This window comes from Manacus candei, unplaced genomic scaffold (genome assembly GCF_025592945.1).
Source record: "Manacus candei isolate 608988 ecotype Guabito, Panama unplaced genomic scaffold, ASM2559294v1 h1tg000008l, whole genome shotgun sequence".
Taxonomy (NCBI): Eukaryota; Metazoa; Chordata; class Aves; order Passeriformes; family Pipridae; genus Manacus; species Manacus candei.
In genome coordinates, this window is record NW_026138056.1 from 5,574,553 (window position 1) to 5,601,422 (window position 26,870).

At 37.5% G+C, this 26,870-nt stretch overlaps 1 protein-coding gene across 2 annotated transcripts in view; it reads left to right on the forward strand.

Annotated features, from left to right (window-relative positions):
- Positions 1-26,870, forward strand: part of PIEZO2 (piezo type mechanosensitive ion channel component 2) — a 303,485-nt gene that overhangs the window by 164,086 nt on the left and 112,529 nt on the right. For both annotated transcript variants that reach the window (XM_051772546.1, XM_051772540.1), the window contains exons 5-7: positions 3,265-3,427; positions 17,225-17,435; positions 20,057-20,270. In XM_051772546.1, coding sequence (XP_051628506.1) covers positions 3,265-3,427; positions 17,225-17,435; positions 20,057-20,270 — 588 coding nt within the window. The remainder of the gene's footprint in view (positions 1-3,264; positions 3,428-17,224; positions 17,436-20,056; positions 20,271-26,870) is intronic.

Here is a 26,870-nt window from a genome sequence, read left to right on the forward strand (position 1 = left end):
AAACCTTAAATAAAGAGGAAGTTAATGTGTCTGCCATTCTAAAGAAATGTATTAATACCTCACCTCACCAAAGCTTTGTGCATTCAGTAGGAGATGAATAATTGTTATTTGTGAGAAACAGTTATTCTAGAAAGGCAAAAAATGAAAATTTTACTTTCAGAAAACTGAAATGCTGAATTCTAGAGCACCAAACAAAAATGTAATGTTTAAATTATGCTGGCATTTGTGTTTTTGTTTGACTACTAGTGAGAGTACATGAAGTAAGAGAATGGTTTTAACCTGTATGTCCACAGCTAACTCTATTCTCAATGTAGGTAAAGTGGGAAATTTTGCTTAGTTTTGTTAGAATCAATGAACTTTAGGAAAGGAGCAGGGTCACACTGTCCTAGAAAAATTCTGTATAAACACAGAAAATTAGGATGATCCCTTTCTGAAGTAGTAACTTTAAAGTATACAGCTGAAAACAGCAGAGGAACACAGATTATCTGATGAGGAAACTACTCTATTAGGAGTCTGTTGATATGATAAAACAGTTTCACATAGTGATGCAAAAGTCATAAAATTCCTTTTGTCCTACAAAACTTATTTTTGTTACAGAGGAACTCTTGCAACCCTAACTTGTAGTAGTCCCTTGTCTTAAAAAATTGTGTGCAATTTGATTTACTTGATCAAGGAAAGGTAAAAAAAAACAATTTCAAACCCCTAACTCTTTTTTTTTTTTCTGCATCCTATAAGAAAGAAGGAAAGACATGGAAAATAATTCTAAAGCTGCCATTTACTGTAATTACATTTCAGAATGTGTTTCTGGCTGAGTTATAAGTTTTAGTCAGTGACGTCTACTACAATTAAAGCTGCCCTGTAGGTAAATGATTTAGTTTAGATGAATGAATTATGCTTTACTAGTTGCAGATCAAGGGCTATGACCAATTCATTGTACACTGTAATTCTTGCAGGGATTAAAAAAAAAAGCTGTTGCTCTGTGAGATCTCCTGAATAGGTTTCCTGTTCTTCTGGAAAGCCTCTTTTGGAGCAAAGAGCACAATGCATAGACTGTTATCAAATGCAAAATATGACCATGTATGAATGCGCAAATAAAGTGAGAAATGTTTGTGGAATGACTGCAGTATTTACCATTCTTTTTTTGTACTGCCAGAGATAACAAGTGAGAATAACTGATTTTTGTTTTAGCTTTTGCTGTGAAAAACTGGGGAGCAGATTGCTTGGGGTCGAGTGAAGCAGTTTATTATTCTGCTTTGCAGAAGAATATACATTTCTCTATTTTCAAGTGATCTTTTGTTTTCTTTTTAATTCTCACATTGAGGTCAGTTTGTTTTCCTTTTCATGGGGAAATGGGAACAGCATACATTTGTGACTGGTTTTGGTGAATAAACTATTCATGTGCAGAATTTCTCCCTGCTCTGTGTTTAAGTATCACTGTTCAGGTTCTCTATTACTAGCCTGAACTGTACCTTACATCCTTCACAACAACATGCTAAATGATTTTGAAAGATCAGAAGTGCTTGGTTTGGAAAGAAATGTGAGCTGCACCAGAGGCAGAGCTCCCACAGGGGTCTCCTGGGTTCTGAGGAGTAGGATACATGAAGGAAGGCCCAGCGTGGCTCCATGGGAGTACAATGTGAGGAAGGAGAACATGGTGCAAATAAGAAGTGCTGGTACTTGAACGCTACCACTTTTTAATTTGGTTGAATGTGAGTGGTTGAATGTGAAGGACCTCAGAAATAATGCAAAATTAATTTTTGATGATATGCTAGACCTGTGTACAGAAAAAAATCAAATATAGAAATATTATGTAGAAGTAATCGGATTCATTTTTCAAATGAGACTAGCAAATTTATACTGTTCTTACATTAATTAATACTGAATTAGAGTGTATTTCAGTTCTTTCTAAAAAGTTCCTAAGTGAAACTTTCAGAATCAAGAACTCAGATTTTTTTTCACCAGATATTTAGCAAAACTGCCTTAATAGGCAGGTTTCAGCATAAAGACCAGGATTATTGAAACAAATTCATTAATGTTATTGTGAAACCTGGGTACGCAGTTATTGGGAGTTAGGTTCGTTAAACATGTACTTTACTACCATTTTCTGCCAAAGTGCAGCCTTGACTAGCTAATCTTCAGTGACAGTAAGAGCCTTGCATCTGTAAAACAATGAATTAAGTTTTCTACCAGTTAAAACTACGAAGAGCTAGCCTAGTGCACTCACCTATGTCCAAGGAACTATGCAGATGCCTCAGCTGTCATCAGAACTGATTACAGACGTAAAGCCTTATAAAAAAATAAAAGTTAAAATGGGAACTGCATATTTAAAATGTGTTAATTTCACATTTTCAAATAATTAAGATTATATCCTCTCATTAATAGTTAAAAGTCTAGTATGTCCATGCTGCAGTTTAATAAACTGTTCGTTGTGTCTCTAAACCTGAATCCAAGGTCTCCCTTTTAACAGTGAACCAAATTCAGCCACCACATCCAAATCCATAAAGTCCTATTTCCTAGTATAAACAATTATATCTCCACAACGAAACAGTGCAATTTTTTTTCTCCTTTCAGAGGAGAAGAAAGATTTTCTTGGCATTTAAATATTTAAATATTTTCTTAGCATTTAAATATTTGTACTTAAATACTAGTACTTAAATACCCAAAAAGGTTATTAAGATAGTTTGGTTGGATAAAATGTATTAACAGTTAACATAATGAAACGTTAAAATATTAAGGACTTTCTGGTTATTCCTCTTCGTGAAGGAAGGAAGTAGGAAGTAGGATTAAGACTCACATAGGGGTGACACAAATGCTACCTCGCCTGGGTGGACATCCTTGTCCTTGGTGGACCTGTATGCTGTTGTCTTTGCATGGAATTCCAGTAAAGGGATTGTGTTTCTTACACATGGATCTTCTAGGTACTCAGCCAAAATCTTCCTTGTTGAATTTGAAAGTTATTCCTTCATTGTTCTCAACAAAATTGATTCAGAACTGGGTTAATCAAAGTGCTAAGTATCACTAAAATATGGGTATGCGAGCTCCCAGCAAATAATCACTTATTCTGTACTTCTGGAGAGCAAAAATATCTGTCTGTCCAGAATTCCTTGATCATTTTCATACTTCCCATATTGTGAAGGTTTCTTATTGCTGGGGGTTTGGGTTATTTTTCTTTGCCTTGAGCTAAATTTCTCTTCCAGTTGAAAATGTCATTAGAAGTAATAAATATTTCTTTGTTTTTTTGTTGTTTTTTTTCGTCCCATACAGTGTGAAAGGAGCAGATGCTGGGAACGTGATCAGACTATTTGTACCAGATATTGGGATGTTCATTGCTAGTCTGACAATATGGCTCCTCTGCCGCAACATGTTTCAGAAGCCAGTAACCGAGGATGCAGCACAGTGCAACATGCAATTTGAAAATGAGGAAATGGTATCAAATACACACTTTTATCTGTATGGCTTTTAGTGAGCTTTGGCATTTCTGTCTGAGATGTGTTCTGAAATGGTTTCACGAGGACTGGGTGTGTTAAAAAGTGAACTTACTTTCAGGAAACTAAACGATTGGTTTTAAAGTGGAAAAGCTAAAGTTATTATCTTGAGAAAACAAAGCAGAATGTGAAAAGTGGTAGGTATGCTACGGGATTTTTCAAATCATTTTGAGTTAAGAAGCAATCATGACAGTTGATCACAATTTCTTCTTCACCAGAGCTGCTGTTTAAGTCTGCCAAGGTTGTTCTGCTGCAGTTTCTTAGATAGCATCCCTACTTCCAAATTTTTTATCCAAGAATAACAGCAGTGTCTGAATGACTATCAGAAACTACTCTTAAGAGAAGGGAAGAGAGACTGTGTATTAAGTTCATGGAAGGAGTTACCTAAAACTGTGGTCGTACTGAGTGAGCTTGAGGATGATATTGGGGAATGACTTAGCTGGAAGTGTTGATGTGTTCGCTGTGTATTTTACTAATGGGAAGAAGAATAGCAGAGATATTGAATGCAGAAAAATCCACAAAAAGGGGAAAACAAGTTTATAATATAAAAAGCCACAGTGGGAATTTAGCCCAGGGTACAGAGAAATTCCTACTACTAATCTTAACATGTTTTTTATCAGGCTGTCTAGCATGCCCTGAGTCTCATTTTCTGTCTTCTTTTACATGGGTGGAATGTTTTTTCTTTACTCTCAAAATGCCATTTTTAGGGGAGACAATTTCAACTTGCTCATTTCAATTGAAATGAGTAAAATATTTAGGGGGATCAGTTGCCCATTTTGGTGCCACTATATAGAGTAAAAAGAGGCCTCTCTGCATGTTGCCATGTTGTCTGAATTGTGGCAGTGCCAGAAACTGGTCAGGTTTCTAGCACATGAGAGATCAGTATCAGGACTGTGCTTTATACTCAGTTGCAGCTGGAATTCTTATGGGCTCTCCTGGCAACTGAGGATTGCCTGAAGGCTGCAGCTTTTTAACTACACATTGGAGGACATGTAGGTTTGATCTGATGAGCATATGCAAGGTTTTGTGTCTCCTGGAACCTGGTTTTATCAGCTCTGAATCTGCTTTATCGTCAGAGCTGTGCAAAATGGATTTAGCAGCAGGCCAGAACCTTGGGCTATACCCAGAAGTGGAGATGTCTGAAGTATTAAGAAGTGTAGCTTATTAGCATGGTTTGTGTTCAGTGCTTCTTTTAAAAGAGTTTCATTTTACCAAAGTGGGCTCTAACAGACTTTTTTGAAACCCTTGATATCCTGAAAAGAAAGCATGCATATGCATAAAACGGGAGTAATCTGATGGCAGAAATTCAGAAGAAAAATAAAAGGCCATGCCTAGGTTCCTCTGAACCTCGATGATGATGCTTAGATACTCACTTCTTCTTTGTTTCAGAGATGAGCCTGAGCCTGGAGAGTGGGTCAAAGGGAGCTCAGTCTAATGGAGAGGATGGGTGCTGGCTTCCAGGCAGGGTTCAACAGTTGTTTGCCTGGAGTGCAAGGGAAAAACTGAGCTAACAAACACTAATTACATAACATGGAGTGTAGCTTTTTATTGGGCTATCCTGGACTGGCTACTTCAAGGCAATCCACCAGTGCAACTAAAAAGTCAAAATTATTCCACAAAGGACGAGTGGGAAGGAGAAGAAAAGTCCGACTGCAAAGAAATATTAATATTGGGCAAATAGAAATATGTGTAAATACATTTGACTTCTTCACATCAAAATCCAGTGAATATTATTTATGTTCTGTAAACTGTATGTATTACAGAATATTTAGTGAACACAGCAGCTGTGTTTAGATTTAGTGACACCCAAAACTCCAACACAGGCATATTTTTTAAAAAAGGGATAATATTTGGTGATCCCAAATGCTTTAGAGAATTCTGATCTTCACAACTGAAATGATGAATCTGTATCAGAGTAACCTGCTTGTTTTTTAAAGATTGAGTGAAATGGAGAGTGGAAAATTAATACCTATTAAACGTATTTTTCCAAACTTCAGTTTTCTCTTTCTAGATGCCTGCACATAACATTCTGGAATAATTTCTGCTATTTAGGAGGAGGCGAGAGAAGCAGCTGAATCTGCTAGGAATATGTATTTGGCAGGACTGACTGTAAGGAACCTAATGCATATGCAGAGCATGCAGCTTACTGTCTGCATTTGGGAGAATATTGGCATGATCTAAAATGAGTCCAAACTATGTAGATTTCACATAATTTTCAAGTCTTCCTTGATAGAGTACACTGGAAAAAGGAAGACTAAGTAAGTGACCAGTCCTTTGAATTCTGCATTAGCTAACTGATGCCTATGGCTGTATGTTGTTGCAGCTTGTTACTGATGCTGTAACTCCACTGAATTAGAAAACACAGAATGAGTTGCAGCAACAACTGTCCTACAAAGAGACACTTCAGGAAAAATGTTGAGCTTGGTACTGTGCCTTCAAGCGAAATAGTCCTGGGTTTGTTGAACCAGCCCTGTAGCCAGCTCTAGAGCTGAAAAGCTTTGGCTGAGAGTCCTTGCCATCAGTCCTCAGAGATTCGTGGTACAAGATTTTGTTAAGAATGCATCAGCTGATTTAAATGGGCTTAGCAGAGGCATAAGGGAGGTAATTTTTCAGGTTGCTAGATGCCTAGCCTATAGAACAGATGGTTCTATAAATCAAGAAATCAGCACTGTGAATTCCAGGCAAAAGCAGAGTATCTTGAAGCTTTACTTTTTCTGCATTAAATTATTTACATTGAACAATTCTCAGAGGTCTTTGCTTTAGGGTAGAGTGAAATACTAAATTTGCTAAAACTGACCTTTTCAAAGGTCTGTGTGAACCCATCACATTTCACTTAATATATGGGCATACCATAAAAATGCCTGGAGTTGAGTAGCAGTTTGTGATACTCAGTTATGTGTGTTTCAACATGGCAGTAGCCTCTAGAAACCAGGCAGAGAGTACAATGGATCAGATTGCCCATGGATTGAGATGCAATTCAAAACAAGAAAAAGTATCAGAATCCAAATTAAGGACAACAAGGGTTCACTGAAAAATGGATGTCTTTCTTCATTGTGCTGCATCCAACTTTAAGGGAAACAGAACTCCATCACAAAAGTGTATTCTATAGAACAGAAGTGGGGGGAGGAAGCTATGAGGCAGTGAGACTCTCAATTATTTGTAAGTAATGCTATCCCAGGAATAAGCAAAGAGTGTGGTTTTAATTAACAGTGAGTCATGAAATAGGAAGGTCTGCCAGATACCAGGCTGCAGTCCAACTCATTACCACCCCTAAATGGTTGCACACTTGGAGCAAACGTGTCTGCAGGCCTTTTTATTAGGACTTAGAAAATTTAAAGCAGGTGAATTCAGCTGGAGACAGGCCTGGATTGGAAATGCTGAAAAGCAAAATGCCAGTCACAAGGTGTAAAAGGTGGAAGAAAATAAGAAAGAACAGTTAACTCCCAGCTGCAGCTGAAAGTATGACATTTTTGATTTGGTGCAGATGGTGGTTTATGTGCCAAAATGCAGATACAGTATATACAGTCTGATAGGTATTAGAAAGGAAGAGGCTTTTTCTTGAATCTGTGGATGAATTGCCTAAAGCTTTAAGTGACAGTGGCAGGGAGGAAACTCCTCTGCAATTGCACAACTTAAACTTTAGAAAAGGTGTGGATCTTAATTGAATAAAACAGTTGTAGTCTTCAATGCAACTTCCTCCCACTGGCTGCCTTGCCTATTCAAACTTGTTTCTCATCCATGATCTCCTAGAAAGCAAATAGGACCACTGGGTCTGTACTTTGTCCCATAATCTGAGGCAAGGTTGGTTCCAGAGCCTCCACACCTGTTCTGTTCTGCAGAAGGCAGAGATTTGTTTGGGATCTCAAAAGGGAAAAAAAGTAAAAAGAGGAAATCATTTTAAAATAAACTAAAGTTTGAGAAGAATGTGAGGACAGCTTGACCTGGAGTCAAGATACTGGACTCTAATCAGAGGACTAGCATCATTCTCACTTCAGCCGCAAACTGGGTTTGTGTCCTCAAGTCTATTACTTCATCTCTCTCTCGGCTTCTCTGTCCCTTGACACATAGAAGCAATAAAAATGCTCATTTTCCTAGCTTTGTCTTTCTAAACAGTGACAGGGCTATTTGTCCTATGCCTACATTGGGCACATAGTACATGGAGAGCTCTTATTTGGTCCAGGACTCCCAAGTGTAACTGTAATACATACAGGAGAGAACAGACAGGCTCTGAGAAGTGCACATGTCCCATGCCTTGTCCAAGGACATTCTATCCTAGAAATTACCCATTTAGACCAATATCCTTATCCTTAAAGTAGCTGGTCCCTGCTGAATAAGGACAGCAGCATGTCAGAGAATACCTTTTTTCTCCCATCTCCAACATTAGAATTTATATTGCTCTCTCCTAGTGCAAGAATGACTTTAATCCTAAAACATGTGGTTTCAAATCCCTTCCAAAAAAAAGTTGTTTATAATTATAGCTATTCTGGATAATCTTGTTAAACATATAATTACCTAGACCCTTTTAAAACCTCATTAATTTCTTGGCTTCAGTGGCGTCATGAAGCAAGGACTTCCACAATTTAATAAGTGCTCTCTGATTTTATTTTGAATTTAACACTGTTTAATTTTATGGAAGGTCTCTTACATTACATGTTATAAAACAGAGTGAGATAGTTTAAGGGAAATCAAATGTATTTATTATCTTCCATATTTGTCCTTTTAAAAGTAAGCAATCTCTGTTCTTTTTTTTTTCCAATTTCTTCTGTCATGTTAATTATGTTTTTTTTTCTGAACAAGCTATAGGTCTGCAATATTCATTTGAGCTACAGGGATTATCAGTTTCTCAGCATTTCAGGCAAGGTCTTATTGTAGATTTAAATGATAATGTTATGACATTCGTTATGAGGTTCAGAGATTTGGGGGTTGAACAATTCTACTGGTGTATCACCTACCTGGATGTCCTGTGTAATATGGATACTTAGTTCAGCTTAGAGCACAGCTCTGAGAAAGCTCTGATGTCCCAGTCTTTGCAGTTGCTAGACCCTTGCCATTTTTCATTCCTTCAGATGCAGAGTTCTCCTTTGAGCAGTTTACAGTGGTGTCCATGACCCTGTCTACATGACCATGACATTTTTCTTAAAGCCTGTGATGGGTTTATTTCTCCTAAGATGATTTATTGTTTTGTGTTTATCTTAATTTAATTTGATTTTACCAGAATCAAACATTCACCTGACCTGATTAGCTCTCATTGATGTGGAACACTTTGACTCTGATGTCTCTAAACATCATCTTCCCATATGCAACTTCTTCTCCTTCAATAATTGCTTCTCTTCAGAGACAGAAAATTATGGCTATTGTGGGAAATATTGTGGAAAAAGAACTTCTTAGAGAAGATTGGAACTTTTTGGCTACTTTGAGCTCCCTGATGACACCTCTTTTATTTCTCATCTTTTTTTTTTTCTCATTGTCATCTGTATTTAGCACGGCATTGGCTTACCTTTTCCAATTGGTTATAAATGTTTCTTTGATTCTGACCTCTGGAGAACTGGTCCAAACCTGCTTGGTCTTAGTGTGCTTTGAACATGGTGTAAGTAGGATTTAATACCTTATTTCTCTGGTTCAAAACAGGTAGATGAGGCTCCCTTATCTCTTTGCTCCTGATGTTTGTAGTGGTGAAGTTTGCCAGACCTTACACAGCTGCCTCCCTCGGTAACAATTCTAATGCATCTCATCTTAACAAGGGTCAAAAGTTTACAAGTTACATTAGCTTCTTGGTTTGATGCACATGTCTTTGGATAAGTCTTAACACAAATATGTAATTACACTGCAGCAGGCTACCACTACATAGTACTACATAGTGCAGTGCATTATGTATCACCAAATGCTGTTAGCCTGTTCGGCATGAAACTTTAGTGTGCACCTGTCCTGTTTTGGTTAGAAATATCCCATGATGCAATTTTTCTTGTGGCATCTCTTCAGTGAGGTTAATAACAGTTCTTCATTCCAAATTTTGAGATACAGAGTTATTAACCAGGAGCTGAAAATCCTGGAATACTGGTGCCTTTGGACAGCCTAAGTGATGAATAACAGCACAAGAAGGAATCTCTTGGCTCACAGAATTTAATCTGCTGCTGTTGCAGGCAGCTGTATCACACAATTCCCTCTGGAAGGTAGGAAGCACTGTCTTGAAAACAGGGCAACTTTTCTTCATCCCATTGCTGCTGAAACGACCCTGTTCTGTAATTTTGCTTTTCTGGTGGTTAGAAAACATCTAATTTAGATTGCATGTGTATTCATAGCTGCATTATAACCCTTTTAGTTCTTCTGCTCTTTTGCTTCAATACACTGTTTTCTTCTCTAGCATTTATTTCTCTGATAGTTTGGGGGAAAAGAAAAAAAGAATCTTTCCTTAAAGTTTGGTCTGCAAGACAAAAGAAGACAAGTAATTTTGGATTGTCTTGTAGATTAGAAGTCGCATTCTCTTGTTCATCCCAGTAATCTGAAATTCTTCAGGGTGGTACTGGTGGAGTACACAAGCCACTTCAGTATGAGCTGAGACAATACTGAAAATAACCACAGCACCATGGTTGGGCTATTTATCATCCTTCTTAGGAATATGCATAATGGTACAATGTGTATATTACTTGAGCCAGAAATTACTCCATATAGGTGCTATGTAGCTTCGTACACCTGCACTAGCTTATTTAGAGTTTGTAGTGAATTGTGCCTTATAGTCATAACCCAACTTCCTATTTCCTTTTCAGTGAAAAAACGAGTTTAATCATCCCAAGCCAAAACACCAAACTCTACCTGTGAGTTCCTCTCTCTTTGGCATTTGGCTTACATGCCTGACAGCTTTTTGAAGTCAAGATGTGAAACTGTGTTTCCATATTGGCCAAGTTGAGTTTTGTGCTGAAATCACTTGGTGTTTGCTCAGGTGCAATGGGTACATTGGGAAGTGAAAGAATCTTTGGCCCTTTCAGTACAATATCTATTGTATACAGGATTTAATGAGTTGCCTTCCTGTTATCATGATTCAGAACTGTGCTTTTCTTTATTAATTTATTTTTCATTTCCTCTTAATGTCTCTGTCCCTATGTGCTTCCGGTAAATAGCTGATCGTTTTTTTTTTTTTTGTAATGAATGACACTTTCCTACAGGAGATTTTACTGCGGAAGTGTATGTATGTCATTCATTACTATAAAACACTACAAACACGTTGAAAGTTGTTTCTGATAGTACATCCCTGACAAATTTATCTAATACTACCTAAGCTTTAGCACACTTGAGATGTATTAGTGATAATTTTTTTCATTAAGATCTATATGACTTAAAGTTAATTTAGGATTTTTCTCTCCAGTAATTCAGTTGAGTAATATAAATTATTAAAATAAACTGTTTAAATTCCAAAAAGACTCTATCTCATTAATGTCACACCTACCAAAATGTTCATTACAGTCTCACACTTGATTAGTTCAGCTCATTTTGCAGGGTCTTTCCCTGAAGTCAGATGGTTTTCTTTTTCTGTCCTGGCTTGCAGTCCGCAGCCTTCCCTCCCCTCACAATCCCACACGTGTGTAGCGTGGTGTTCCCCTCTGGCTTTCTGTAGACCAACCTGAGCTCCCTTTGAGCATCCCATGTGCCTTGCAGATGACCTTAGAGAGATACTCTTGCTAAGCAGCCCCATTTCTGTAGGGATCAAGTTGAATTACATGTGGTAATTGTTTATGTGGAAATGTTTGAATTTATTTTGTGGCAGGAAAAGCAAGGACATCTGCTTCTCTCTCACATGCTGATGCTTTCAGAACAACAGTGGAGTTCTTCTACACTTTCTTGCAAAATTGGAAATTCAATAAATGATTGCCTTAACATGGTTTAGTATTGACTACAGGTTAAAACCACAATCATTTATATCACATTAAAGGCTTACAGTTCCTTTGATGATAAAAGAAGTAGTGGTTAAATTTCTTTTTCGGCTTTTGTGCTCACAGCTGTACCTGACTAAAGAATACTGTGTTATTTTGATTATTTTTTCTATATGCACATATGTATGTCCTGCTTCTAAAGGCAAGTACTTAAATTAAATCCTCCTACTGTTGTAAGTATCTCATATTTAAAGATAAAGGTTGGAGACCTTTTTTTGGGAGGGGGAAGATATTTTTATAGGAAACTTAAAAGTATGAACTCAGTCACATAATAATAGGTTGACTGCAGCAGCTTAGTTATGATGGAGGCAATTGAACTAATATGAGTATGAGAGAGAGAGTCTATTTCTATTGTTCTGCTGGTATATTTGAATCAAATAGCTTATCTCAGATCATTCCTAAGCCAAGCCATTCATTACATGGGTTTTTTGAAATGAGAAGGTAGTTCAGAAACTTGGGCATAGTAATGGCTTGAACAGTCATATAAAAGATGTCTGATAAATAGTATCTGTGCTGCTTTATCACAGGTATGGAATAAAAATATGATCTCTGACTAGAGGGAAAGAAATGGTCATAGGAAGTGTTATTTTAGTGAGAGAATCACGGTTTTACAGTAGCAGTGTTAGCAGGGTGCTGTGAGTGTGTGCCTCAGGGCACATAAACTGTGGGGCAGCATGAAGACAATCCAGCCCACTTTAAAGAAACTGGTGTGGCTGTCAGCAGCAGGGGTTAGAAGTCTGCACTGAGGTCTGGGATACTACAGCTAGAAAAATTCTTATGAAGATTAACATTGGCAGAAGGAGAAAGACCATGAGGCTTGTGTTACGGCTTGCTTACTCTCATATCCTTGCAAAGCAGTTGCAACTCTATGTTCTGCAAGCAAACCACACACCTTCAAGCTAATGTAGATCATGATAGCACATCTCTGGTATCACCTGCAATAAATCACATGATGTACCAAAATGTATCACTCCGTCCTCCTGCCAAACCTACGTACCTGTAACTGTTTGGGTAAGGCTTGGTGAACTTCAATCAGCTTTCATTTTCTCACTCCTCTCTGTTTGTTTCCTGGTTCTGGCTGTGAGGAAATGTCAAAATACTGAAAAGAGGCTATTTTTGCAACATTTATGAGCCAACTGGAAGGAAGGAGCACCTGAACTCACGTGAGAACTTACTCTTGTGAGCTTAGCAGTGCATGCTTGAGAGGTCTCGATAATTAATGCAGTGTATTCACAGGGATAGAAGTTGTGTCCATTCTGAGGCTTGCATATCCTTAGTTGTAATAATTCTGGTCAGTTAAATTGTGCTGCTGTCATTATTTGAATTTTTGAAGGGTTTAATTTATGTGTCCTCTAGAATTGAAAAGTCAATAAAGGAGCAAATTTGTGTTTTCAGACACAATACCATTAACCGTAGGTACAAAGCAAGGAGTGTACTGAAGCAAGAATGAGTTTTAGGTTAGAATTAAGGCTTCCTGTTAGTAAATACAGCTCTGGGACTAGAGGATATCTCTGTGCAGTAGTGTTTATACTGTACCAGATGAAACATTTAAAAGTTGGATGTTGAACAAGCAGCCCCCAAAGTAGCTAATGGACATTCTGGCCCTGTCCACAATAGTAGCTGCCATAGCTGCCACAGGAGCTGTAGTTTTCTTGCCTGTTCTCTATCTCAGTTTGGCAGTTTAAAAAAGTGTTGTACAATAAATACTCCCGGGACTTCCACATGATTGCTAAAAAACCTAAACTGCATTTAGTTTGTTTATAGAAAGTCCTGAGGCCCTGCTCTGCAGAGCAAAGGTCATGGAAACACATGTTTACGGCTTCACAAATGCTCTATACTCCTTGAATGGAGAAATTTATTTGATTTAATCAGCATCCACAGGGATCCTGTAATTGCATAATAGGTAATTTATTATGGAAGTAAAAGTATTTTTCTAACTGTAGCCTATGTAACATGGTTTTGTAGCTTTAGACTAATCCACATAGTTAAAAAGAGCTTTGCAAAACAGTCTGACTGGAGTAATGGTGTTCTGTGATGAGCGCCTACTTGTATGGCTATTTAATCCTTTGAAAGTGTTAAAACAACAAGCACATTATCACCATGTTGGATGTAAAAACTGTTAACTGTTTGCCTGCCTTCAGCAACTTGAAGTGCTCAATGTGAGAAACTGGAAAGCCAGCCCAGATAATCCAGCTAGAGGGTGGTGAATATGAGAGTGGGGGAATCCAAAGTTTGGTTTTTTGACATGTGCTGGAACATGGCCTTTCAGCTTCTTCAGGAAAGGAACATGGCCTTTCATCTTGGATATTGACTTACAAACCGATCTGTTTATACACACAAAAAAAAAAAGTCAAATCTATAGTTGTTTAACTGTCATAGTCTTTTTACTGAAATAATCATTAACTGGGTCATGAATGACACAGACAGAATAAGGCTAAGAACTATGGTATTATCCTTAAAAGAACTTGCAGATAGGGAAGAGAGATGAGGAATTTAACCCAACTCTTACACGTATTATAATGGTGCAAAACCTGGGTCTCTGAAACCAGGCAATCCTTGCACAGCCTATCATTGATAATTCCAGGTGTGCTGAAAAGTTGCAAAACAACATGCATCTGTTCTGAAAAAGCTATGTGGGGTATTATGGTTGTTGTTGATAACCCCATTTGCTAGCTTGTCTTAAACTGAGGAGAGTGGTTGAAGAACTCCAACTCCAGACAGACTTTTGCAGTTTTAGAAGGAAAACTTGGGAAATCAGTTTGGTATTTGCTGGGGTTCTGAATGCTGAAGTTTTCTTTCCTACATCTGATGACCTCAGTAACACCAGAATTAGGTTTTTCTGCATTTCCTGTGAATGTTTGTGATGTTCTTACTTCATTCTTGAACTTGGAATTAATATTTTCGTATATAAATAAAAATGGAAAACCAAAAAAGTTAACCTGTTTGGTAACTCATCAACCTGCAAGCTTTTAGCTGTGCTTGAATAAGCCTCAGTCCATGGAAAGTTTGCACCATCATCTCCTTCTCAGCTTTAGTTATATCCTGGCCCAGTGAAACACTCTCTTCCCCAGTGCTTCTCCTGAGCGTGCTGTGTCATGCGTGTCAGTATTAGATTATTAATACTGAACTCTTAAGGCAAAATGTAGCCTAAAGGTTCTTCAGATCAATGAAGCAAGAGTGATTAGCCTGGTAAAATTAAAATAGTATGGTCCTAATTAGGATAGAAAATCCAAAGACCAATTTTGAGGAGATCAAGATGTGAATTTGGGGATTTGGCACCTGAGGTTTGGAAGGCAGGTGGGGGTAAGAGACAGAAAAGGATATCAAGTCCCACCTTTCACTGGGATGTTTTTATGTGGTTTCCTTGCTTTTGTGTCCTACTTTTTATTTTGCTATTTGAAAGTAATTTGTGTTTTCCTCCAATTCATACTTAAAAATATTTAATTTTCCCACAAGAATATTTTTGGCTTCTGCTTGGAAAATATTTTATTGTCTTCTTTTGTGACTCTTCAGACTTTTATTTCCTGGTCCTTATAATTAAGTGTTATATCAGCAATCTTAAGCTCTATAAATATATGAATCATGTCTTCATGTTTATCATAGATTCACAGTATTCAAAGAGATGTGAATCCTGACAACCTCCCATGAAATAACTTATTTATTTTGAAATTATTCCTATACATTTTTTAAGTAAGTCTGTGTTTTAGTGCATGTTGTCTTCAGAAATTTGAAGGCACTAACTGAAGAAATAAGGGTCTCTATCACCTAGACCCATGTATAGTAAGCTGTTTCATAACCTTTAAATGTCCACCAGTCTCACTCATTCTCTTTGTTTGGAATCTGAAGATTATTGAAGGTTTCGCTGTTCAGTGGTCACATTAAGCTCAAGGCACAGAGCATTAGATCCAGTCCAAGAGGAGCAGGATTGGGCCCAAAAGGACTGGATGAGGAGCAGGTTAATCAGAAATGATTGTAACTTTTACCTATTATTTAACTTTCTCACTGAAACAGCTGAAGAGGTGAAAGTGAGGGCAGAATGTATTGCTCAGCCCCCTGTCAGCATTGTTCCTGAATATTTAATATTTCCTATCCTTTAGATAGGAGCTTAGATATGAGTAGCAGTGATGAATGGACAGAAAACCTCTTCATGCTGTATGGCTCGAAATGTGGGGACTGCATGTTTGGGTTGCCATCTCTCTATTGTTTTGCATAACGATCTAATAATTCCTAGGTTGAGAGCTCTATAAGTGAATGGTGACAATAAGAAAGCAATTAAAATTCTACTGTACTCCATTTAAAATGGGTATAGCTAGCGAAATAGTGATAAGTCAAAGAGAAAGGTAGATTTCCCAGATCAACCCTCTGCTGTATTTAATACATGTTTCATTGTCCGTAAAATAGAGACTCTTGAGAATAAGCAGGCTTTTTTTTTCTTCCCTGGGCATTCACAACAATGTGAAAGCTCTAAAGTAAGAGAAGATAGCTGGCAACAAGCTTAAAGGTGAAATGAAAGAGTCTATAGAGAATTTTGTTCCTGTGGGAATCCACATAATGTAATGGTACAGAAGAATTTGGTTAAGTCGGCTGAGAGTTCATGTGTTCCTACTGCAATCTTATCTGTCAGTGTGGAATTTTTTCTGCCAAAGGTCACCAATAAATATAAAACTGCTATTCTGTTGAAAAATACCGATAGTCTGTCTTTCTTACTTTCACACAGAGAGATACAGCTTGGCTTGAACTAACGTTAGCTAATTCAAGTTTAAATTAGTGCCAAAGAAGCTATTCTGTATTACACCAAATGAGAACCTGGCTCAAAACTATTACCTTTTTTTCTTTTTTTTAATATGCCCCTACATTTCTGTGAATGACTAATTTTTCCATAAATTGTGTCTTTGTGGGGGCCTCTTGCTAATCCTTCAGATTCTCACTGTGGGTTGATGATTTAGTCTACATCACTCAATAGCTGTGTATGTCTTCTGGTCTCCAAGATACGATGGAGACTTGATGGTGAAAACCACTGCCAAATCCTAACAAACTGCTTAAGTATGACGGGCCTTTACATGTTTCCTTATTTTCTCTTTTCCATTGTGTAGTTCTAAGCCACTGGTCTTATTTTCTGCTAAATTGTTGTAGATCACTCAAGCTTTCACTAGTTCTCTCTTACTCACTTTTTCACCTTTTCTTTCACTGTCAGTGAATCTCACCATTTCTCACTGTCTCCCCAATTCTGTGCTTAGTGTATTTTTTCTTTCTCAAACTTCAGTCAGCAATGAGCTATCTGTCCATTTATTTTAGGCCTTGTTGCCCTGTCCCAGATCACGCTTACTCGCGCCATTCTAGGTCTTGCATTTAAAGTTTGAGAAAGGGTTAATGCAAAAGGGTTTGAAAACTGACATCAACCACGAAGGGACTTGTGCTTACTGGAGCTTATAACTGAGGCCATTGAGGCAAAGAGGCATTTAAAAGACAGTGGATAACAATATGCTTATCTTGCTAAGAATGCTGAACTAACCAAACTAAAGTTCATGTAAAAATGAAAAAGCAGACTGTTGTGCACATGTGGGAGGACTGCAGCCTTTCTCAGAGACAATGCTTAACATCCTTTTATTTTGAGGCAGATCTGAAGTGGGAGCCATCAATGCACAACTCTGGCTTTAGTGCATCTTTCTGAGCTCTCACTGCTTGGGATAGTCAAGGGTTATAAGAAGACTTCATTGTTAAATAATATATGCGTGGTTTTTAATTTCAAATTCCTTTATGTCTCCCTCTCTCTGTTTTTTGCATTCTGTTTTTCTTTCCTTCCTTCTGCTTTAGGCTGCAAGAGAAAAATTAGAGCCAGATGACGCTTTGATGTATGAAGAAGATCTGGATGACGAAGACTGTGGAGAAGCAGAATTTGAGGAAACCATGAAATTAAAACTGCTGCGTAGAATTGCCTCCCTAGCATCCAGACTGAGGGAGTTTATTGGCAACATGATAATCACCACTGGAAAAGTTGTTGTTACAATTTTACTTGGTTCAGCAGGTTGGTGCATTTGAAAAATTTCCTCAGGAGCCCATTAGATTATACATTTAACAAATGAGTTTCAGCACTTTGGTACCTGTGGGAGTAACAATGGAAATTTTTAAGGGAAAAGAAATTGCTGCTGATTTTATTTAAATTGAATTTTTGGCAGGTATCAGAATATACTGAGTTGCTTAATTTTTTTGTACTGATACTGTGCAGCCCTATTATTCTGTTTATGACTTTCACAGTTGCTGTTGTATTCAAATGGCGAATGGGGGCATATTATTAATGACTATATGTTGTATATATATTTTTTTTTAAAGTGAATTTATAGATTTTGTTCCATCACTTCCAAGTGTAAAAAGGAACTGTATTCATTAAGAAAAAGTAACAAAGAGTATTCAGTTGACCATGTAGTGTGTAAAAAGACTAATAAGCAGACTTCCTGTTGGTTTTCAATGGAGTCAGTAAAAGTAGTTGTTTTGATATGATGTAGCCAACATTTTTATAACACATTTGACTTAGTACCACATAGTCAGCTACAACCAGAATGGAAGTGTACAAATCACTGTAGATTGTAATCACTGAATTCAAAATTGGATCATGGAGTTGTAAATTAGCTTTCATGTGCTGGCTCACGTGTTTGAATGGAGTGTTTACATATAAAGTATAACTGTACACTAAACGAATAAGTATACCAGTATATGAAGTATAAAACAAGAGTACAAAAGATGTTTGATACTGAATGACAGGGACTGGTCAGGTGAGGCCCCTTTAGTAAGGCAGACTCTTTCTTTAAGGTAAGATTGTCTAACAATATTACACATAGCCAAATGCAAAGAATGAAATCTAAAAAGGGAAAAAAATAACTGAATCACCATGACGCCTGACATGAGGGAAGAGAGGTGTGATTAAAAAAAACCCGGAAAACCAAACAAACCCAAAAACCTGATGCCAATCTGCATGGGTGAACATCATCCATGAAAGGTGAAATAGAAAGATCATGCAGCAGTGACAGGGAACAATTTCTTCTGAATGTTGATGGGCAGCTTGACTGTGGAGCTCCAATACAAACCAAGAACTGGGAGGTTGTTCAGAGTTACAAAAAGGACTTGAGGTCTGAGAAACCTGTTTTCCAGAGAGAGACCGTGAGCCTTATAAATTAAATACTTCCTTACTTACCATGCCAAAAAGATGAAGGGTGATTTAACTGCAGCCTGAAAGTACTGACAAAGTGATACCATTTTTTAAGATACCTCATCTAGTAGAAGTGATAATAGGAGCCAACACTTAGGTGGTAAACCTAGACAATTTCAGACCAGAAATAAATTTTGAATTTTTCACAGCCAGAGTAATTGACCATAATAAAATCTTGGTTTAGGATATAATGGATTCTCCTTCTCCAAAAGTGTTTAAATAAAGACAAAGTGTCTCTTAGAAAGAACGAGGGAAATAGTTTCAGGCTCGAGGCAGAAATTGCTGGGTTTACAGCACCATAGGTTAAAGACTTGGTCTCGAGTATGATGTGAAAGATGTGATGGTGGAACTCAGGAAAATGACTGTAGATACGAGTCCTTACAGTGCCTGGACTCAGCTCAACCAGGGACCGACCCTTGGAGCACTGCCCCCAAAAGACATGTCAATCCAGCACCTGGCAAGGGGCAAATCCTCCTGCTGCTGAAGTAGCTGGCTCAGTTGCAGGGCTCAGCTGCAGGGCCAGCAGGCACACTGGAGCCATGAGGCACGAGGAACCTGCAAGTCTGTCCAGAGGAAGGGGGCTCCTAGATGCATACTAGTAAAAAGCTTAAAAATAAGTTGAGGCAGGCCCCCCTGCTAGCTTTGTTATCATTTCTTTAAGAGTCCACTGGGCTGCTGTGCTGTCTGCAATCTCTTGTCATTTTCTCATAGTTGCTTCTCTTAGACATATATGTCTTTCCTGCTTCCTAACTTACTTTTGTGGGCTACCCTCAGAGCATCAGGTCTCCTTTACCAGTTAGACATTTTCACAAGTGCAATGCTCAGCTAAGCAATAGCAAAAACAACATACATGTGTGAGACAGCAGAGACTTTGTCATATGTAAATAACAAGTTTCTAGGAGTTAACAGTGAAAAAAAAAATCAAACATTTACTGATTATTCTGTAGATTTTATCTAAATCTCTTACTTTCAGTATATGAATCGGGGTTTTTTTGGTTTAACAAGTTAAGATACCTCAAGATTTGTACGAGAAGGCTTTGCACTATTCATTCATCATGACATTTTAGTATCTTGTACTTAAAATTCATACACTTGTGGTCTTAGGCTGTGCTAGCTGGCCTCGCAACCACCTTTCTGTTTTTCTCCATGCTTTATGAAACATTTTTTACATAGAGAAGATTCTCAGAGGAAAGCCTGGAGAGTGGTTGTGTTCTAAGATATGGTAAAAGGGAATTGAACAAAACAAAAAAAAAAATCCTACTCTTCTAGTCTCAAAGTTAATAGCAGTCTTTAGAGCTAATTAGTATAATTAGCATAATTGTAATAATTAGCATAAACCTAATTGGGTTAAATTTTTTAATACACTTCATTTCAAACTTAAGGTGTAACAAATGCTGATATTTCCCACACTTTTCCAACCCTCCATGTTTTTATTTTTACAGGTATGATGGTGCCATCTTTGACCTCAGCTGTGTATTTCTTTGTATTTTTGGGCCTGTGCACATGGTGGTCCTGTTGCCAAGCATTTGATCCGCTGATATTCAGCTGTCTGTGTGTATTAATGGCTATATTCAGTGCAGGACACTTGATTGGACTTTACCTGTACCAGCTACAGTTCTTTCAGGAAGTTGTTCCACCAAAAGATTTCTATGCCAGGTGAGAGAAATTCCTTTCCTGTTTAGTTGTGGGCACACGATGCAGTGCCCTGTTATGACATGTTGGTGCAAATGATCTTCCACATAATGATTTGACAAATTTTACACATAGCTTCACGTTCAGTCTTGGAAGGCAAAGCATTTCGGATGGAATGCTTCTGAATGATAGAGTGGTGAAAGTCCAGCCTGGGCAGTTGCATGCAGAGAGCTGGAACAGGTTAGGAGGTAAAGGTGATTTTGGTTTTGGTCAAAGTGTTCCTGAGATTTGAGTGTGAACGATTTGGCTAAGAGAGGAGATAAAGGAAAGAGATGGCAGCATTGGTACAAGGGCAGTGTACACATACATATTTTTTTTTTTTTTGGTAGAGGAAAATAAATGCTCTGAGGTGTAATGTTATAGTGTCTTAACTGTGCTTTTGTGATGTCATTCTTGTATGCTTAAGGACATACAAGCCCTTAGCCTTAAGGGGTAAGGGTCGTTGGGGTACTTCATGTGCTGTGCATAATATTAGACTTAATATAAAAATTCTCCCTGGTCACACAGGACATACTGGTCTTATCTTCATAGCAACAGCTACATCAGTTAAGTAAAAGAGCAGCATTTCTAGGTACTGCTGCAGTAAATATTGATTTGCTGTGATTTCACTGACCCTTTTATTTTTAACATACTAGAATCTAAAAAAAGATGAAGTAAAGGATGTATTTTTCTCATTACTATTTCTTTTCCTGATGGATCAGGAAAATTGGGGGTTATTGTATGTATTTTTAATGTTGTAGTAATCCTTACATTAAACCAGATGTAAACCTTAACTTTATTTCTAGTAAACTTATTGTTCTTTTTAAGTATTATAAGTTGAAGGTGAAAGGAAATTAGATGCGCTGTGGAGAATCAATTAATGGTTTATATCTCAATGCAGAATTATAAGCCATAAAATAGAGCTGTCTAGTTGTGGTAGCTGTTACTTTAGTACTTATTTGATATTCTATTTAGTACAGGTTATAGACGTGTGTGCTTTGTGATGTCATAATTGGTGACTTGATGAGACTGATTGGGAGGGCATAACGCCTGAAAAATCAGAGACTTGCTTAGTTTAGGTTCTTTTGTGCCACCTAGAGGTCAGTGTGGGAGAATGGATGATTTCTAGTGCCAAGGAGCTGAAATGCTCACAACTTCTCTAAACCCTTTATATTACTTTCTCCTGTATAAAGAAAAGAAAAGGGGAAATGGCTTTAAAAATCTCAACTATTTGTCTGTGAGGATATCAACTCGCAGTTTTTAGCACCAGACAGCAGTAACAGTTTCTCAAGGAAGGGAAATATGTGCTTCATACCATTTTGCTAGAATATGTGGAACTCTCTTCATATGCGTCATTCCTGAAGTCCCTTTTTCCTTTCTAGTATTTTTCTTATTAATTTTAAATTCCTATATTTTTATTTACTTCAAGTTTCAATTAATTTAGTCTCAAGATTATTATCTGCATTTAGTAATTTAATTTTTTTTAAATAGTGTGACTTTTCATTTTATGATAACATTTTATCGAGTAACAATATGCCACTATAAGTTAGTCATTAATTTTTGAAATGAAAAAATCTGATTGCAAGGAAGTTACCCCTGCCTCAGTGTAAAATGGAAAAGGACCTTCAGAGTCTGGGTTAAAAAAAGGCCTGGTATTGGACTTCAGAGTATGTACAGAGCTTTTTGTAAGCAGAAAATATTGCAGACTTTCTCTTGAAATAGTACTGTTGAGCACTTTACACAGGATATCGTATGAGGGACCGATGTTCTAAATTACGTAAGAAATCATGTTTGGATATAGAAAACACCAGTGGCATCAGAAGGTGCAGACTTCTATGTTTCTTTATTGACAGTTCTTTCTGTTGTGGATTTACTTCGATCTACTTTCAGGGAGATGCTTTTGAAGAGCATCAAGACAGGTATTTTCAGTGATGGGAAGCGCAAATCTTAGTGTGAGAAAAAGCCACTAATGATTTTTAATGGTTGGAGTTGGACTGATATATAAGTGGCTAGAGGAGGAAAAACAAGAGACATATATTGGAATGGTGCAGAAAAAATATTTTAGCATTTTTCATCCTAGAAGAAAATCGATACATTGCTATTTTACGTACCATCTTGGTTTGAAGCTGTGCTAAATATGCAGAGTTCCCATTAATACTAGTAGGTGGCTTTCATGGGTAAATAATATGCTGAGAAAAGAATTTGATTCCCCAAAGTCTTGCTACAAGAAGGACATTGACATGATGGAGCATGTCCAGGGAAGGGCAATGAAGCTGGTGAAGGGTGTGGATCACAGGTCTTATGAGGAGTAGCTGAGAGAACTAGAGTTGTTCTGAAGAGGAGAAGACTCAGGGAGAAGCCTGAAGAAGACAAGGCTGAGGGGAGACCTTATTGCTCTCTGCAATACCTGAAAGCAGGTTGTAGTAAGGTGTGTGTTGGTCTCTTCTCCCAAGTAATGAGTGGCAGGACAAAAGGAAATGGCTTCAAGTTGCACCAGGGTAAGTTTAGATTGGATATTAGGAAAAATTTCTCCACCAAAACGGTCATCAGACATTGGAAGAGGCTGCTCAGGAAAGTGGTTGAATCACCATCCCTGGAGATATTTACAAGATCTGTAGACATGGTGCTTAGGAACATGATTTAGTGATGGGTAATGGTTGGACTTTGAGGACTTAAAGGTCTTTTCCATCCTAAATGATTCTATGATTCCATACAAAAGAAGGACTTTTATTTCTCTCTAAAATTTTGAAAGCTTGATCCCCAAGATAAGCTCTTCTCAGTTGCAAGGGCAGATGTGAAAACTACTCCTGTTGGACTGCTGGTGGATATTATTTCCCTTAGCAGAATGTAAGTCTGGTGTTTTAAAAAGCTCCTTTCTGGGTTTGAGTTCTCAAGTTGACAAGAAATGTACAAGTGGTTTCTGATCAATAAAAAATGTGTTTTCTCTGAATAGTAATGCATTCAGCTTGTCAGTGTATCGATTGATTTCAGACTAAATGAAGTTAAACTATAGCCAAACGAGTGGGAAAATTCTCAAGTTAACAGTATAATTCAGCTAAGATTTGCATCATCCTTGTGCTACTCCTTCCTTTTAATAACTTCAACTCAAAATTCAGCACTTGTGATTGTAAGAAGTGACTGAAAAGTGTCACCAGAAGAAAGCAGTTTTCTTCAAAGGAATAAACTGAAATATGGTGAATTTACATATATTTGCCCTGAAACCTTATGGGATTGTGCAAACAAAGTACTTCCCCCCTAATTTAGGATATTGTGATAACAAAGCCCTAAGTGTTTGCCATAGTGTAGCAAATACCATACTAATAGCAACATAGTAAATAAACATGAAAACATCAATGTCCTACAAAGTTTCAGATCTCCTGCTGTGGCTTTCTGATTCTGTCTTAGGCAGATAGAAGTGGCATAAACACAAAGACACATTGAAATGCCATGGAGTGAGCGCTTTGAAGATTGGAAATATATAGGGTACTGAAAAGTCTGAAGTATAGCTGGTGTGCCGGAGGTAGGCATGCTGGAAGCAGAGCTTGTAGGATTTACCTGGTTGCATGTATTAACACTGCTTAATTACCAGCTGATCTGTGGTCAACTAAAATGTCACCACTCAGTTGACTTAATTTATAACAGGTATATTCTGTGTTGGCGTGCTACCATATTGCAAATCTGGTGAATTATGAAGATGGGAAAACAATAACAAGAAGTATCCACTTAAAGCAAAATTCCAAAAATATCATATTTCTGCCATAAAATTCTTTTCACCTAAGTTAAAAACAAGTCAATGAGCTAAAATTACTTTAGAAATTGTGTACACAGTGTCACAGCCTGAAAAGATACAGAATAATGTGTTTGCCATTTTTTATATTGCTGCCTCCTTTCTTCCTGATATTGTTTATTTTGGCAAACGGATGTAATTGGGGAAATGATAAGGCTTTGCCAACATGAAGAAATAGGATCAATGCAGTGGCATGAGTTTTATCCTGAGTCAGTAAAGTTATTCCTGTCCAAAACTGTGCTAATAAGCATATTCATTTAAAGATCCAATATAAAATAAAAGCTATGTGCTTTCTTAGAGTTTAGGTCTGTCTTGTATTGCTTGTAGTTTTCAGGCAAGTAATGTTCAAAATAGTTTAAATACAAATGATTTCGTCTGTGGGAAGGCATCACCCTTACAAAGTGAGGCAAACCTAGAAGTCTAGGTAGTGTCATCCATTTCACAGTGCTATGTTATTTCACATCTTAAGTGAATGAGACTTTGGAATTAATTACACAACTGATTGCTTCATTGCAATCTGAGCTGGGAAGTCTAATGTAAGTTTGTTTTTTTTCAAGAGGAAATTTTCATCTGAAAATTTCTTTAAGCAAGACTTTTCAAATAGATTTTACAGTAACTGTTAATAAACTTGCTGAAATGACTGTTTTATTTTTGAAGAGAGTGTTGCATTGATATTTGCTACAGATGGTAGATATATGATATTCAGTTTGTTTTCAGATTAATCTGAGATGACTCTAGTCCAAAATCCTCCATTTCAACTTTCATGAAAGCTTTGTTATAGATTCATATATTGTAGCCCAAATACTCTGTTCAACCAGGCTTATAAATGCTTAAGCAGTCTGAAAAATATTCCTGGAGTTGTCAGATCAGGTTGAGACATCCAACTGTAATTTTTTTTAGTAAACTAGGGACTAAAGGTACTAATGAAATCCCATCAGGAGAGCAGATATTGCCAAAATATCAAGATGTAGTTGACTGATTACCTTTTTGGAAGTGTCTTGCTTCTGTAGGGTGAGGCACTGATCTCCTGCTCTCCTGCTGCTTTCCACTGGAGCCAAGAGCTGGGCAACGTGTTTCACCTGAGCTGTAGCCACTGTTAATCCTTGCTGCAGACACCTGTCTTTGGCACCTGTCTCAAAGGTGACTCAACTCTGAGGGGCAGAATATTGTTAACCTTGCATGAAATTCTGAGGTTTTTGGGGTTGCCTTTTAACTTGGTCATAAGCCAGCATTTGAAAAGTTGGAGTATTTAAAGTTCATTTATATATCCTATATTGAGCTGCTCTTTGGCTGCAGCATCTTTCATGCCTTCTGCCTGGTTTTTTCTTAGCCACTTACCACCATGGTACTGCAGCACCCACTGCCAGGGCAGAGTCCAGACACTTGGATAATTGCCACGTAAAGACACCACACTGCCCTTCTTCTGTTTCCATCATCCTCTATCAACAGAACCACACTTTGTAGCTGCAGAGCATGCTCCAAACCATGCCAGACTAGCCAGCGTGTTGGTTACAATGACCAGATTAATCTGGAGAGGCACTATTTCCCTCTTGCAGAGGAAGAGGTGTTAGCTAATTGACCGTATTCTCACAGAAATTTTGCAGCTGAGTTTCACATTAGTTCTATAATGTACCACATATTAGGAGACTTAATTCTACTTAATTTAGTCTATATGCTTTCTCAGAACTTCAGCTTCAGCTTAATTATATTTTTAAAAAATTATTTTGCAAAGGAAGTGGATGATTCTATAAACAGCTTAGAAATGCAAGTTCAGACTCCCGTCAACAAAAGATAATAATCATTCTTGCTCTTATAATCTCTTTCTAAACTATGAGGCGGCCCAGGGCAGGTGGGCTTATCTGGGCTCCCTTTCCCATGAAAGGTTGGACAAGATGATCTTTTAAGCACCCTTTCAACCTGAGCTATTCCATGATTCTAAGTTCTCTCCTTAATCGTATAATTCTGCAAAAGACATTTTGTTCCTGGATTTTGTGCACCATACAAAATGGGTTTTTCAACATCATGCTAGGAAATCTTTCTATACTAGACAATAAACAGGCCATTTGCTATCAATTAACCATCAGAGTCTGTGCAAGTCTTCTTTTTTTTTTTTTTAATTAACTACCTAATAATGTATATCTGGTGTCCAAAAAAGATTGACTATGGTTGGTGAGCAGTTACCATATTTCATGACAGTGTGGCAAAACAGTTGATTAGGTGATCCAAGGAGTGCTGGAAGTTTCACAGTAAATCTTTTAACCTTCTCCATTTTGATTGTTTCTCCTTCCTAAGGGGAAGGTCTACTAGTTCTTAACAAACCTTGCATATTCTATAGTTCCCTTTTAGTGTCTTACTTCACTCTAACAAGTTGGTGTGGTTTATGTTAGAAACTGGTCAAGATGATTGAGAAAGAAAGAGTCCTATTTACTGAATCCTGCTCATAACTTCATTACAAATTGAGCTTTTTTTCAGGACTGAAAAAGGTTAATATGATTTTGACTGTTATTGTGTCTCACAGTTTTAACCATTCTGATAGCATTCCTATCCAAATGTGATAGGAGGACCAGTGGTGGAGTTCCCAAACAGTTGTAGCAAGAAAGAGTTGGAAGCATTGCAAAAATACTCTCTTTTGTGCGATTTACGAGTTAGTTCTGCCACATGGGCATCCAAAGAGTCATCCAAAATGAATTCACCTCTTTCAACACTTATTTAGAGGGATTCCTCAGAGATTCACTCATCAGCAGGCATGTAATAAATGTTCATACTGTGCTCACTTTATAACAGAGTTGTACTCAATA